Source organism: Patiria miniata, unplaced genomic scaffold (genome assembly GCF_015706575.1).
Source record: "Patiria miniata isolate m_02_andy unplaced genomic scaffold, ASM1570657v1 HiC_scaffold_19, whole genome shotgun sequence".
Classification (NCBI taxonomy): Eukaryota; Metazoa; Echinodermata; class Asteroidea; order Valvatida; family Asterinidae; genus Patiria; species Patiria miniata.
The window spans coordinates 7,952,943-7,969,605 of NW_024037057.1; the positions used below are offsets into that span (position 1 = coordinate 7,952,943).

General features: G+C 40.3%; 2 protein-coding genes across 2 annotated transcripts; both read left to right on the plus strand.

Moving 5' to 3' along the window:
* Positions 1–718: 718 nt before the first annotated feature.
* LOC119725380 (NLR family CARD domain-containing protein 4-like) lies at positions 719–11,949 on the plus strand. Its single transcript, XM_038196786.1, has 6 exons — positions 719–869; positions 3,075–3,131; positions 3,510–3,587; positions 4,363–5,465; positions 6,054–7,398; positions 11,786–11,949. Exons 1-6 carry the CDS (start codon positions 719–721, stop codon positions 11,947–11,949), a joined length of 2,898 nt encoding a protein of 965 aa, XP_038052714.1.
* Positions 11,950–15,413: 3,464 nt separating this feature from the next.
* On the plus strand, positions 15,414–16,283 carry LOC119725381 (sphingosine 1-phosphate receptor 5-like). The gene has a single exon (XM_038196787.1). The coding sequence runs from the start codon at positions 15,414–15,416 to the stop codon at positions 16,281–16,283; it is 870 nt and encodes a 289-aa protein (XP_038052715.1).
* Positions 16,284–16,663: the final 380 nt, after the last annotated feature.

Sequence of the window (16,663 nt, forward strand, 5' to 3'; positions counted from 1 at the left end):
ACGGACAAGGTTTTAGACCGAGAGCTTTTATTACAAATTATCAAATAAACCACAACGGGAAATTGATAGGTTCATTTACCTTGACTATTGACAGTTGATTTGATGTACACAACAGCTACATAATTATACCACAAGCTCTTTAATTTGAGTAGATTAAAGTACTATGAGTCAATCTATAATATTTTGTCCACTACAATATTCTATAAAATGTATCACCACACTAAAAGGGAAAAATGCTATACCTTTTATATTGTCTTACAGTGTATTGTAAAATATATTTAACGAATGCAGAATGTGTATTGCACCACCAAAATGACGATTTGGGCCTCGTTTGAATCAAGATGCTCTAATAAACCGCCTAGAATATAGGCCACGCTAGCCAAACGGGTGACAGTAACAAGTGTTTTAACGTTAGCATTTTTTATATCATATGCGAATCTTGTTTGAAAGCAAAGAACAATGAATGTTACAGACTTTTTTTCCCCTGGATTGTGTGCACCTACTTTTAAAATAAAGCTCTACCACCACATAAATTCCAAAGTGGATCCGTTTTGTACAGACATTTTCAGCCCATTTCGATTTCAACCAGACCTGCCAATTTTCATGTTTATTTTACCTCGAAAATACGCGATATTTGTCACAATTGGATCACAGATTGTGTAACTATTTTCGTTATTCTGTGTTTTCAATTCAGCATACCCTATAAGCATAAGTAGCAATGGCAACATCAGACAACATGACAAGCGTTCCAGCTGCACCTACCGCCCTCAAGCCTACACCTGCAGGATCAGGATTGACTGCTGGAGAGTGGACTGGCGTTGCAATTGGTGGTTTCGTAGTCGTTGTGATCGGCCTAATTCTGGCTTGGCGTGAGTAAATATTATTGGATAATCACTGCAGATCTTTAAATGTTTTAGGGTAGCGGACCTCAACGGGGAAAATCTGCAAACACAGTTGCTCCCATCATTTATTGATTAGGTATATTGGTTGGGGAGACGTTTTGAACTACTAAACAATCCGACCTTTGAACAACATGTACTAACCGTCTAGTGGAGCTGGTTTCAGAGAACACATAAATGACATTGATTCAGAATGGCGAAAAGTTGGTAGAATAAGCTTTGTCATTAATTACGAAGTCATAATTATTCGCATGGAGACTTCACTTATCTACAAGTGAATCATGAAAGTACGCGGAACTGCTAGACCATAATGTACATGTTGTGAAACACTACACGATGCGTGAATAAGCAAGCCTCGATATGCTTGCCCGAGACAAATTACAGTTAGTTACCATCCCGAGACACCCCCTCCCAACTTGATTGATTGTTCAGCGAGTAATTGAAAGAAAATGCAGCATTTGTGCCCCTTTTTTGCATTGTATTGAGTATTGAACATAATTCTGTCCCCAAATATGGCAAAGTCAGAGTTTTTTTGGGTGTACTTAAAGCAATATGCCTTCGGAAACCACGAATACCAATGGAATTGGGAACAACAATGTAATTACTCCCTAAGCAATCCTAGCAAGACTGTAAAAAGGAAAGAAACTCTTCACGGTGGGACCATTTTGTTGAGAAAACAGTGACCCAACAAATGATTCCGTTTTCACAAAATGAGCTTCGAAGCGACGGTTTCAAATTGTTCATTACCATTTTGAAGGGTAGTTTGGTGCTTTCTGCTTTAATGCTAATGCGAATTTTCTTTTCGTGAGCAAATATGTTAATGTGTCTTTTCAGGTACAAACCTGAATTAATGATACAGATATTTCAGCCCAAACTTTTTTTGATATTTTTCTGTGGTGATTTTTTGTTATTTTCCTTATCTTCTCTGTTTGGGTGTTATAACATTACATTGAGAGTACCGACTTTTTTTTCTGAATAAAAAATTGACAAAAAGAAGGAACATAATGCATGTCATAAAAGTAATACCCTTTTCAGCTGTAAGGCTAACAACTTAAAAAATAAAGTGCAACAGTTTAGTATTTATTTCTCTTTATTATTGAATTAAATCTTGCACGCCCCCTTTTGCCCACTCGATGCAGTTCACCCTCCCTTTTCAGCATTTGGATAAGCTAAAAATTACTTTGTAATGTTTAAAACTATGACCAAACCCACTGTGTGGCCATGGGCGTCGCCAGGATTTGTTCTAGAGGGGGGCAATTTTTTTTTTTGCCAAAAAAAGCTTGTATTTCTCAACACATTCTCGATTTATCAGTTTTAGAGGGGAGCAGGGACATTTTGCCCCCCAACTCATTAAATTTACACGACTTTGTGCCCCCCCCCTCCCTTGCCAACCCCCCTCGCGACGCCCATGTGTGTGGCCTCCTTAGCTCCACCTCCCTTTTCCGCAACTGGGACCTTGACTGATGTCCTAAAGTAATAACGGGTAATACATCGACTATATCATATATGTTCAATATCTATGGACATTGTTGCTTTGGAAACTACTGTTTTATATATACAATTTGTTTTACCAAAAAGCCGAACACCTTAATGTAGAACACATGCACCAGCACTTTTTCATTACACTTTTTCTGCTTTCCAGAAATATGTTTTTCTCTAGGTTTTGCGATTCTGTTATGTTTCTCGTGTTTTTTTCATCAAAATAAAAAAAGCTGTATGAAAACAAATGATTTGATATTCAAAATTGCGTTTAAATCTCAATAAGTCCCGTTTGGTTTATTCCTCGTTATATAATAGCAAATCAAAATCAAAATCTAGTTTTAACCGAGTTTCAAGAACTAAAGGCTACAAAGTTATGATTTGGCACTGCAATGGAATGCCATTTAATACAGTAATAACCTCTGAATGATTGTGTAGACACTGATGACATAAGGAGATTTTTGGTGCTTAGTGACGTCATCGAAATATGCTTGAAATTTCATGCAAAGCTACCACTTGAAAAAAAAGTCGATTATATATCTTTTTTATCACTAGAGACATTTACAACACAAGTTTGTGGTATCAAGCGTGCCATATAATTAGCTCATGGACTTATACGTTAACTTTGAATGGCCGGAGTCCCTTTACGTTACACGTTTCATTCTTATTTTCTGGTTTATCTTCTGTCTTATTCAGTGAGATTTGGATTCGGTGATAATGTCATTGGTAGATGCCGAGGTCGTCGAAATGGAGGTAAGCATTTTGATGTAGCATGCCCCTGGGTCGGGCATTGTGGGTCCCTCAATTATTACCAATTTTGTCATTTGTGATTTTGTCACCAAATTGCTGTTCAGTCTAAAGTTAATAGTGAAATGATCTGTGAGGGAACCCGTTTTTGTATTAAAACAAATCTTATACATATGTATTTGTTTGCATAATATGTCAATTATCTTACTGGTTGCTATGCAACCACGTGCATTCACCCATATACATTTTTAAGCGTTTAAATTATCCTAACTATTTTCTTTTCTGTGAGTTAAAATAATCCGTTGACCAAACTGAACAGATTCAATAGAAAGGGTCTCTATTCAACACGCACACATATTTAATTTCCCTGTCTTTTGTATTCAGAGGGGCGGCAGTCGCACTCAAACAGAGAAGAGGACGGCGGTGAACAAGGGATTCCAAACATACCTTCTACTTCAGCAGGTAAATCCACATTACTGATAATTTGTCCTTTATTGTGTAAGTTGTAAACAGAAGTTTGCTGGTAATTTTGAAGAATAAGACAAAGATGCACCGATCAGTCGGCGTAAACCATTTTCATAAGGATATAATAAACTTGCCTTAGTGAACACAAACAGATATTACCCGAAATCCTGTGAAATTAATCCGCCTGAAGAAATCAATTACTGAAGATGGTTTTAGACACACTGCTTACGTACGTTAGCAAGGGGATCCAGTTACGAGATCCCCACAAGTTTGTTTTCTCGAAATTGTAAAGTGTCCAATGAAACTTGGTAAGAATATTTTTTTAACGCTACTTTTTCAAACCAATAAAATGTCCAAAGAAAATGATCCCAAATTACTTTCAAAAGTTAAACCTTATGAACCAAATCAAAATGGAATGAATGAGCTTTCGTGGTTTGCAGCAACACCCATGCATTTCTTGAGAAAGTTGTCGTATTGTGAATCAAACAGTTTGTGACTCATCAAAACCACTTTTTTCAGCACACAAAAACCATTGGATCATCAATTTCAGTCCGTGTTGAGAAAAATTACCGAGTGACCAATTCTCTTAGATTTTCCTCTTTTTTTGCAGGAATAAAACAACTGAAAACCTGTGTTACTTCAAATAAACTCACAGAAAATGGAACCGCTATCCAAACTATTGATGGAATTCATCACATTTCTAGGTTTTTCGATGTATTGAACAAGGAGTCCACATTACATACAACGGTTCGTTTATTTATTACCTTTACAGGGAAGACGAACGCGACTAGGTCAAAGGCAGAACAAAGACGAGCTGAGCGAGCTGCTGGACGAAGGTGTAGGAAGGCCTTAAAGGAAATATACACTAGTACGGGAAGCTATGTGCAGATGCTTCCATGGGTCGATGACGACAAAAGGCATATCATGGACATCTACACAAAGCTACAATTGAAAAAGGGTGATAACGATTTGAAGGGAGAGGTACAATCGTATTGGGATATTTTCAAACTCAAAACAAGTCAAGGTCATTCAATTATACGGGCAATTTTAAGAGGATGGGCTGGTTTAGGGAAAACGACTCTTATTGAGAAAATTGCTTACGATTGGGCTTGTGGCACTGTCAATGCACTGAAAAAGTATAAGCTTGTTTTTGTGTTGAAAATGCATTCCCTGCAACAAAAGTCGGATGTGATTGAAGCGGTGTTTGATCAGTTGTTAGATGAAAAGACCATAAATAGAGAAGATTTGAAATCATTCATTAAATCCAACCCCGAAGACGTTCTGTTTCTGTTGGATGGATTCGATGAATTCAAGTCCACCAAACTTGATAAGACGGAGTTTGGTTCGATCCTCAAAATGCTTAATCGAAAGGGGGAGTACAAAAAATGCGTTGTACTTGTGACAACTCGTCCATCACACTATGACAAACTGGTAAAAAACTCTTTGATTGAAAAACCGTTTGCTCTTGTGGAAGTGTTGGGGTTTAGCAAGGACGATATTAAAGAATATGTGCACAAATATTACTCACAAGAACTGCCCAAAGCTAAAGGACTTCTGGAGAGGATTACTTCATCAGATGTTCTTACAGATTTAGCGCAAAGTCCAATGCTGTTGTTGTTAATGTGTTTGTTATGGAGTGAGAGTGCTACACTCCCTGACACCATGTTCCGGCTTTATAACGAGGCACTGCGTTACATATTTAAACGTAAGACACAAATGTCAACAGAAGAAATATCCAAGTTTATTATTGCAATTGGGAAGGTTGGTTTGGATGGCCTACTTTCATCTGATCAAAAGCTATCATTTCCAGAGGAGGATTTTGAGTCGGATGTGCTTGATATGGCCATACGAGCTGGCATCCTCACCAGCCAGCGAGTCTGTAAGGGGATCGACACTTGTAAACGTGTTCATTTCATCCATAAGACGTTTCAAGAATTTTGCGCTGCGATATACTACCAAAGTTTAAAATCAAAAAAACAAACGTGGACATTTCAAAACTTCTTCAGTCAATTGTCTGATTTAGCAGGGTTTGAATATCTTCTGCGTTTTTGTTGCGGTGACAATGGTGGACCAAGTACACATTCAATTTTGAACGTTGTAACGCATAAAGTCCAACATGCAGGAAATCTGGAAGATGAAAACTTACAAATAGCCCTGAATTGTTACTTTGAGAGCCAGAGCCAGATATTGCCACCAAAGGAGTTAACTAATTCTATTATTGCTCAAAATTTCGGTGCATATCATGATTTAAGCCGTGATCATTCGACATCGTTGATGCACTTCCTAAAAAACGTTACTGACGAGCAAAAAGGTGGAGGGAATACTTGCCTCGAAAGGATACATTCATTAAGGATGCCACAATCAACCTTTCGAAGGCTAGGTGCAGATTTTGTGAATCATGTGAATAGAATGACAAGTCTGCATAAAATTGATATAAGTACAAGGAGTTTTAACTTTACACAGGAATTTCCGAACGACGTGTCACGATTAATTTCCTCTCTACGCTTGAAAGAAATGACGCAGCTTAACATCGTGCGTTTTAATGAATGCGTCCCGACGAGGAGTGACATGGAGCACATTATTGGGGAACTGGGTAATCTGCCAAACCTTGTTGAATTGGATCTGTCTGGCAGACGCACCCTTGCAGGATCAGATCAGCCATGGTCTCATTTGAAGGATATCAAAACCCTCAACACACTGGCCTTGCAGCAATGCGGATTGAAAGAGGATGACTTGGAGCACATTGCCGTTGGGCTAAGTAATCTGCCCAACCTTGTTGAATTGGATCTGTCTTACAATGAGACCCTTGCTGGGTCAGGTCGGTCATGGTCTCACTTGAGGGAAATTAAATCCCTCAACAAACTGAACCTGAGATGCTGCAAATTGGGAAGTGATGACTTGGAGCCCATTGCCGTTTGGCTGAGTAATCTGCCGAACCTTGTTGAATTGGATCTGACTGGCAATGAGACCCTTGCTGGGTCAGGTCGGTCATGGTCTCACTTAAGGGAAATTAAATCCCTCAACAAACTGAACCTGATATCCTGCAATTTGCAAAGTGATGACTTGGAGCCCATTGCCGTTGGGCTGAGTAATCTGCCGAACCTTGTTGAATTGGATCTGACTGGCAATAAGACCCTTGCTGGGTCAGGTCGGGCATGGTCTCACTTGAGGGAAATTAAATCCCTCAACAAACTGAACCTGAGATACTGCAAATTGGGAAGTGATGACTTGGAGCCCATTGCCGTTGGGCTGAGTAATCTGCCGAACCTTGTTGAATTGGATCTGTCTGGCAATGAGACCCTTGCTGGGTCAGGTCGGGCATGGTCTCACTTGAGGGAAATTAAATCCCTCAACAAACTGAACCCGAGATGCTGCAAATTGGGAAGTGATGACTTGGAGCCCATTGCCGTTGGGCTGAGTAATCTGCCCAACCTTGTTGAATTGGATCTGTCTGGCAATGAGACCCTTGCTGGGTCAGGTCGGGCATGGTCTCACTTGAGGGAAATTAAATCCCTCAACAAACTGAACCTGAGATCCTGCAAATTGCAAAGTGATGACTTGGAACCAATTGACATTTGGCTGAGTGATCTGCCCAACCTTGTTAAATTGGATCTGTCTCGCAATGGGACCCTTGCTGGGTCAGGTCGGGCATGGTCTCACTTCAGGGAAATTAAATCCCTCAACAAACTGGACTTGAGCAGCTGCGGATTGAAAAGTGATGACTTGGAGCTCATTGCCGTAGGGCTGAGTAATCTGCCCAACATTGTTGAATTGGATCTGTCTGACAATGAGACCCTTGCTGGCTCTGGTCGGTCATGGTCTGTCCTGGCAAAAGTCAAACATCTTCGAAAGCTTGTTTTGTCATCCTGCGGTTTGACCGCTGACGATAAGACACAAATCACCGAAGCAGTGAGTCAAATGACAAACTTAAAAGTATGGTGGCCCTGAAGGGACATCGCATATCGCAAACGTGTGCGCATACGTATGCGATGTCGCGAAATTTATCGCGAACGTGTGCGCAAACGTATGCGATGTCGCGAAATTTATCGCGAACGTGTGCGCATACGTATGCGATGTCGCGAAATTTATCGCGAACGTGTGCGCATACGTATGCAATGTCGCGAAATTTATCGCGAATGTGTGCGCACACGTATGCGATGTCGTGAAACAATTCGCGAATATGTGCGCACACGTATGCGATGTCGCGAAATGTATCGCGAATATGTGCGCACACGTATGCGAATTTGTTTGCAATGTCGTGAATTTTATTGCATACCTTGTCGCATACCTTTCAGTAAAATTCCTATTGAACTGGGGAGTTGTAGCAGCTAGTCTGGAATCTAGACGTACTGTTAGATATAAATAGGGTCTGACTAATAAACCTTCGCACGCACGCTGTTCCTCGCGCAATCGTTACTACTAGTACTGTCGAGCGCAAACTTGGTACTTGCGCAAGTTTGAAACTTGCGCGCGCAAATTTATAGCTGCCTGACAGTTTTGTAACCGTAGTCGAATCAAGCAACCACTAAAATCGAAGGATTCACAACTTTGGAATTATACCATCAGTAAAGCAAATAAAGTGCTTCAGTGCTGCTCTATTAATTTTCCCTCAAAATTTCGGTCCGTATTCATAGGACCAGGTCTTTATTGGGTGACGTAGATCACTTTTTGCGGGGCAATTTCTCTAACAAACATTTTGTTAATCTCAGCTCTACCACACAGAAGCACTGTTGCATTATGATGGTTCATAAATTAGGTGATTTATACATAGTTTTCAAATAGAGCCCATGAGAAGAGCAGGAATTACAAGAATTTTCAAGAAATCAAATATCGTGAAAGTTTTAAGAAGCCTAGAATTCGAATCCTCGCCGCATAATCAAAGAATAACTTTTAAAACAAGAGCCTACGGCTAAAAGCTTTCGATCTTCATTGCAATATATGAAGTGTTTAGGGGCGTGGGGGGGGGGCGGGGAACGAGGTCTGCATTTGTTCAAAACGTATGACAGGCACAGATCTGCAAAGATTATTGAAACAAAAAATAACTGAAACAACATGACGTCACTCTTTGCTTACACTCTTGAAACATTCTGGTCAAATTTGACAAGAAATCAGTCCAACTTGCACCCAGCTGACCCTAGCTGAATAGTCTGTTGTTGGAAGATAGAAACCCACGAGCAAAACCACACCCGACGTGAGCTTGGATGAATACACAGAGTCGATCTCACATTGAAAAAGAGGCAAAACTAAAGTAACATTGTCACTTTCTGGTGTATTATCCTAGATACAGAGCCTGCTTTGAGTTTGCCCGTAATTGGATGACCCTCTTCAATAAGTGCAGAAGTGTAAACAATTACTGTTCTTTTGTTAATTTCTCTTTCGTATATGGTCTGTCTGTATTTTGTTTGTATGAGAATAATATCACTGCGTGCCTCGGAGTAGTTGTAGTGCAAGTGTAACTGTATGATACAAATTAATATGTATATATCAATGGATATTAAGGTTATAGCTTATGTATACAACTGTGTATGTAATATAATGTGTGTTTCTATTTTTGATAAATTGAATATCAAGTTCCATCACAGAGAAGATTTAAAGTGAGAGTATTGAAATTGTAAATAAATGTGATTAGTAACTTGTTTTTATGGTTTTTATAACTACGGTCTTTTAAACAGTAATGTTAAAAGCAAATGATATTTTGTTTGTAACAGGGAACGAAAACTGTTCCATTGGAAGGAACATTTCAGAGAATACCATGCACTTTCGATTCCAGTAATCATTCTCGGACTCAGTTTACGAGTATCTCGATACTTGGACATAGCAAGGGAGGGATACCTCCAGGACTACGCTTTAGATTGAGTCAATCACAAAGTCCATCACAAGTCAAATCACAAGTCAATCACAAGTCAATCACATGTCAGTCACAAGTCAATCCCAAGTCAATCACAAGTCAATCACAAGTCAAATCACAAGTCAATCACAAGTCAATCACATGTCAGTCAAAAGTCAATCCCAAGTCAATCCCAAGTCAATCACAAGTCAAATCGTTTGTCAGATCACAACATGATGAACAATGTCAAACGAATGCCTTCAGTCACAGCTCATTAGCTTGTGACTCGACTTGAGACTGAATGACTTGTGATGGAATTGTGATGACTTGTGATGACTTTGTGACTGACACGATTACAACTCTGTGAATTAATGAGTGGATTCCCGTTGAGATGGGTGGCAAAGACACTCGAGGATAGTAAACAAAAGAATGTGGAACATTCAGTAGCTCGTGTAACTGTTCATGTAAAAAAAAAAGGTGTCTTACAAATGAGTTTCCCAAACTTTGGTTTCGTCTCGTCTTTGGCTCGGTCTCAAGTCGACATTGGCATCAAAATGTTTGACATTCAATGGCCAGGAATGAAAACACTGTCATCTTTGCCTTATATCATAGAGTTTGATATCCATCTACAGAGAATCATCTTCTCATATTTTAACAAACATCTCCAAAGTCAGTGATTAAAAATCAGGCATAGCAGAAGACGGAGGCGAAGCCAAAGATTACAAAAACAGCAGTAATTCAAGGTGTGGAGTAATACCATGATTTCGTAGATATTGCGACTCATCCCGTTCCAGTTATAAATATAATTCGGGATCTGGATATTTTAGGCTGTTAGATTCCAAAACGAGAAACGCTACCCCAAAACACCCCGGGTAGGGCACTCAAAGTATCCAAAGGAATGGATTCATGACTTGTTTTCTGATTGTATGCTAAGCAATGGGGGCAAAATTGGTGATCATGACCGGGAACATTTGAGACTTTCTGAACTTTTAAATATTGGGTACTTTTGTTTGACTGTGATAAGGCTTTTGTCCAAATTCTTTTATCATGAGGGTGGAAACATATATCTTGGAAATATTTACCGCTACAGTTTTGAAAGAAATAGGTAATCGAATACAGTCCATCAGTTTATTGGAGAAGAATAATTATATTATATGGGATGGATAAATTCTATTTATAAGCTTTTTTGTCAGAGTAACATCATTTTAAAGTGTACACATATATCTTTGATTTGTTTCATATCAGTAAAGTTGTACAATTTTGTTATAAGATATTTCCAAGTTTGTTAATCAATCTCTTTGCAGTAATAATAACATCACAATGACGTTATTTGCTGGTTTAAATTCTCTTCAATCACAGAAGTGTATTACGTAGTTACCTCCGTGTGATTGCTAGGAAATCAGAGCATTAAACAAGACAATATGGATTTTCAAAGAAACGTAAATAAAAACAGTTTTATATCGAGCTCAAATTGTCTACATTAGCAGTTTTTTTCTGTTGATTTGATTTTACTGTTAAGATTAAAGGCCAAATGTTCTGCTTATAATCTTTAACCAGCGAAATTCCAAGTTGACGATTTTAAACAACATGAAGCAGAGTCTTAGTGCGCTCACCGAACATGGAGCATATTATTATTTTGGGACAGTTGTTGTTGGCTGAACTAATTGACTCAAAATTGAAGTTGGCTCCCCCACTTTAGATTCAGTGTTTCGAATAAGTTCTTTTATCTCTTCTTGAGTTGCATTTCCCGTGAAAAAGGCTCCCCCCGTGCAGGTGACCCTGTTAATAAAAGTATACATTTTACTGGCGCACAATACCGACCACTAGAATGCCCCCCCCCCCCAAGGGTCCGGTCGCTAGCTCCCATTTAAAGCCTTTGATTGGATCGCCTCTGCGCGGGCGCATTACGATTGTTTATTTTCAATCGCTGTTCACCTTGTACATAGACGCCAATGATTACACTCACGATCATCACGATTTAACTCACACTTGTCTTTACCAAAAAAGTACACAAAATCACCAGTGTCTCCATGAAAGCAACTTTCAAGCATTTCAACTGCATAGCTTGTAAATATTGAACAGCAATTTTTCTCTCTTTATTGATATTGGCGAGAGATACTTTCAAATTCAGCAAAAATCGAAGCTCATTGCCTCCACAAATTCCACATTCGTGGTAAGGCCTACTGCCGTTTTGAAGCAGGCTGCAGCTGCGCGCAAAGATTACCGAATTTAGAATAAACGAGGTGAGGCGGGCTTCAGACCTACATACGTCATGCATACATTACCTGGAATTCTGGGCAATGTATGCCAGATTCACCGCTAGCTATACCTGTCCCTATTTTTGAAGTCCAAATGACAATGGGGACAGGGATCCAGACGACACCCACCACCACATACAACTATCCACAGCCTGGTACTCAACACAGCAAGAAACCAGTTGATGACGTCATTGCCCTGGACGCTAAGTCCAATTGTCTGACCAACAACAACGGTTATCAGAATGGAAAAGCTAAGACACAGAAGGAAGATTAGGCTCAATAAAAACAAGATTTGTCTCAAAGTAATGATGAACATGACGTTATTCTATCAACATAAATTACGCTAGAGTCGTTTTCAGAATCTTGACTCAAGGTGCCATTCCAAAGCAATTCAATTTCTGTTTCCTAACCAAAATATAATCATTTTGTTCATTCATTATTTTTGTGTGCATGAATGCATAGCAGACCGGCAATGTGTAGTATAACTGTTCTTAATGCAAACGACGCCGCAGGGCCCGAAAGTAAAATATTTTATAGGTTTGTCATAAAATTGATCATTCTGAGTCTGACTGTTAACAGATGGCAGGGGGCGTCACTGTGGCGGACTTGCATGGTTTGATCACTGTTATGCAAATTCATCAGCAACCGCTCCCTGGAACTGTCTAATCCCAATGAACGTACAGGTTAATGTACTTCCTGCCTAGTAAGATACGGATGGCCGCTTCACATACGCTGTTCATATCACAATGCATGTGTAATCTCTGCTATAGACCATTATCATGCTGCGGCCATCTTGATTTTTTCCCCATTCAAATCAATGTAACCAAAGCGAGCCTGGAAAGAAAAATAGACTGATTCCTTATTGCATAAAAAAACAGTATCATTCAGTACTGTTATTGGATAAAGGGAACATGACTGAAATGGTGGCAGCATGATAAAGGTCTATAGCATTTTTTTTCTCTCTCTGCTCTCTCATTTCGTTTCTACTACACGAGGGCGGAGCTAGTTTTCAGGAAAGGGGGGTTTGATATGAAGGGAGTTGGGTGAAACACGGATCCTACACACAAGGATGCGTAAACAAACATGTTAACGTTACATAGTGTGAACACTCATTTGTATGTTTTCGTGTAGTTAAGAAAACATGTGAAAACAAATCATTTTACTCACACTGTGAAAACTCTTTTAACCTAGTTTTTTTTTAAAACTATGATTGCCTTGTGTATTTCTCTTCATTTTGCGACTAATAAACAGAACCAATAAATGCCTTGGAATCTGTTTTCCAGAGAGGAGGAACCCTGCGTGTGTAAACACCGACAATCGTGGACCAAGGACAAAATGGTTAGTGCACAAACAATACGTCCACAGTTGATCGATAGTCTACAATTACAAACCGTGTACAAAACTAATGGGAGCTGTTGCTGAAAAGTTCGAGAACAAACAAAGGAAAAGAAGATTACGGACACTGGGGTCCACGATTGCTGGTGTTTACAATGTGTGGACGTGGGCAAGTCCACACGACGTATCTGTAACCTGGTTTATGTCGACATTCAGAGCTCTAATACAAAATGCACTGAACGGGATCACGCATTTAACCAACAGTTTTGCCGCCGAGTCGTTCATTCTTGGTGTAGGATCCGTCGGTGAAAGCTTGGCAAAATAATGTACGCCCTGCATGCTATGGGGTTTCGGGAGTATGCCCCGCGGGGAAATTCTGAAATCCACAATGCTTTCTCCTGCATGCTCTCTATGGCAATTTGTGGAAGAATTTATACGTAGGAACTTTAGGATTCCATTTTTATTTTTATTTTTTTGGCCCGTTTTACTAGTGTCATAACATTAGTCAGCGGCTGAACGGAGGGGGGGGGGGATGTTGCAACACCCTAGGTCAGCCACTGCTGCAGCATTTGGGACGTCGTTGCAAATTACAATCCCGTGCAAGCTTTAAGTGTATACCGTGTTTTGTTGGGGTTTATGTGGTTGTTCATAATCGATGCTGATTGCTATTTCCCAATAACTCAACGACAACGAGGCGATTCTATCGATTCTTAATATCTTTGTAAATGAATGCAAATGCATACGGCTGTTGCATATTTAATATACCCAAAAAGTGCTGTGGCCTTGCATCTTGCGTGATCAGGCACCATGAAGCGCATTCTCATAAAAAAAAGTACATGGCAAGAATGTTGGAATGTTGAGTAATAATACAAGCATGAATAAATTGTCAGTATTTTATGTAAATCGTCGGTTTTCCGCGCTCAGCAGTCTACAAAGGCACTTTATAACGAGTCGAAAGGCAGACGCTTGTTTACAGAGCTCCGCGATTGTCAATCGTCAGCGATCAACAAGGAAACTCTCCATCGTTTACTGAGTGTTCTGCTATTAACAGAGCTTGAGTCCTTTCACGGAAATCGTAAGTAGAAACAAAGATCATATATAGGGAACATGGGACACAGAACATTTTTTCTTACGCGCGTATAGAAGGCGCCCGCGATTGGTCGATTTCTCGAAGTAGTACTGGGCATTTGTGTTATTCTTGTGAGAACCAGTGCATCGCATTACGTGGACGTGCAAGAAACAACATTTGTGTTGGCCATGCCAATTTGTGTTGTGTACTTTCTGTTACACACACATACAGCGTGTACCGTATGATTGAATGCACACAGCGTCACCGTTTTGACGAAGTGACGCATCTGTGCACACACATGCAAAACCTAGTTTTGAGAAAATTGCGTTTGAAGTTGGTGGATTTTTCAATTTGCATTTTTGTGTACATTTCTCCACCAGAATTGAAAAAAAATATAGAACTGAGACAATAGCCCAGGAGCTAAAAAGCCAAAAGCAATGATCTCTGTTAAAATATTAATTATTAAAGATGTCTGTCACTTCGTCAAAACGGAAAATCTATTTCTTCGCAAAAATGAGGCATATGTTTGTACACGTATATAAAATGTATACATTTTAGAACGCCCATGCGTCACTTCGTAAAAAACGCAAATCGTGGAGGCTTCATATTTTCTAAATATAGCTCACGTGTAAAATCAATGAGACTAAGTGACGCAGAGATTCGTCACTTTGTCAAAACGAAAAACTTGGTGCAATTAGCGTAATTAACGAAAGATGGAATGTTGTGTCTCGAAATTTGGTAATGATGTAGAGGACATCATATAAAGTTAGAATATCCAAAAATCTCAGAATTCAGAAAATCTCAGTTTTGGACGGACTACGTCAAAACGGTGACGGCAGCTGGAAATGCGAATGCGTATGCCGCAAAATGCAGCCGCGTCCGAAGTGAACAATCGGTTTTGTTTTGTCTTTTCTCGGGAAAGGTTACAGATTAGCTTCCTTTCAACCAGGCCTTTGAAATAGAATAATTAAACAATCCAAAAATAAAATGTTCGGGGATTTTAGGCCGTAATGCCCCTTGAATTGTATACCATTATCCTCCTTATGATACAACCAACTAAATTATTGAAAACATTTAGGCTACCGATGTTCCTATGTGCCATTATCCTCTGAATTATACAACCAACCAAAGATTTGCCGTTTCGGACACCTGTTGTTGAAATTCACATTCTGGTATTAACGTTGGCTCTGAATAAAAAAAGCAAAGCATCATGTACAAATAAGTATCATGTACAAATAAGTAATTTGTTCAAATAAACGTATTCTATGACTCATACTGATCAGCTGTTTCTATTTTTTTTGGGTGTGTATTCCCATAGATTACTAGACCCCAACATGGTTGACATTGCAGCGGTGGTGGTCAGCGGCGCAGCCATAGTCAGTAACGTCCTGGCCGTGGTGATATTCGCAGCTTCCAAGCAGCTCCGCGTCAAGTACTACGGCTTCGCCTTCAACCTCGTGCTCGGCGACATTGTGGCTCCGACTTCCGTGCTTCTGTTCCATGGCAACTTTTCCGAGGCCGTGGTGCTTCCGGTGTTCGGCACGTCCCTGTGTGCCGTGGAGCTGAGCATCCTAGCGATTGCCGTGAATCGCTTTCTAGCTCTGACCATCACGCCCCCAGCTCGCTATGACGCCATGGTGACACGTTGTCGCATGCTGGCAGCTTGCCTGTTGATTTGGATCATCTCTGCTGCCATCATTGTTCCCACCCTGCTATACTCCCAGGCGGTGGCCTGGATGGTGCAGTCATGGATCGCGCTGGGCATCCTGCTCATCACCGCTGTCTTTTACTGCGCCGTGTTCCGAAAAATTTCCCGGTACGCTCCACCGCTCGCATCCACCGAAGGTGTCCGGGCCGATGACGCCGTGGCCCGTACGCGCCTCCGCCAGACTCGCCACTTGATGATCACTTTCACCATCATCTTAGTCACGTGCTTCGTATGCTGGAGCCCATCCTGCATCGTCAACTTCATGATTTACTTCAGGGGCAAGAGCATGTCCGTTGGGCCCCAAAACCTCTTGATTTTGTCTCGTCGTGTTGCCACCATACTGATGTTCAACTCTCTCATTAACCCGTTCATCTATTGGTGGCGTATCCAAGAGTTCCGCGTCAGCATGTACCGTTTGATCTGTTGTGGTAGGGGCAATGCCGATCCTGAGAATGACGTGGTCACCCTGCAAACAATGCAGGAACCAGAGAATTGATACTAAGAAAAAGCCACGCATCCTTCCTCAACTCAACTTCGTCCTCACGATAAATACTTACAACAAAATGAATGAAAGCCATGGTATGGTGGTCACATTAAATGTATCAGTTAGGATCCTATTACTCTCCTAATAAAAGATGAAAGTCATTTTGAATAATGTGGGTTCGCCAACAGATGGCGCACTTCACAACTCATACCGCCTATATTCGCAATGCATCTTGGGACTGGATGACAAACAAACCAGGCAATTTGTGCACAAATATATGGGGCTGAGTACTAGTTACAACTTTCATTTGATTTCTCCTTATTTTGTATCACGGATTAAGATTTAATCTTTTCATGCATTGTTGCATTGGTATTTCGAAACATACTCATTTC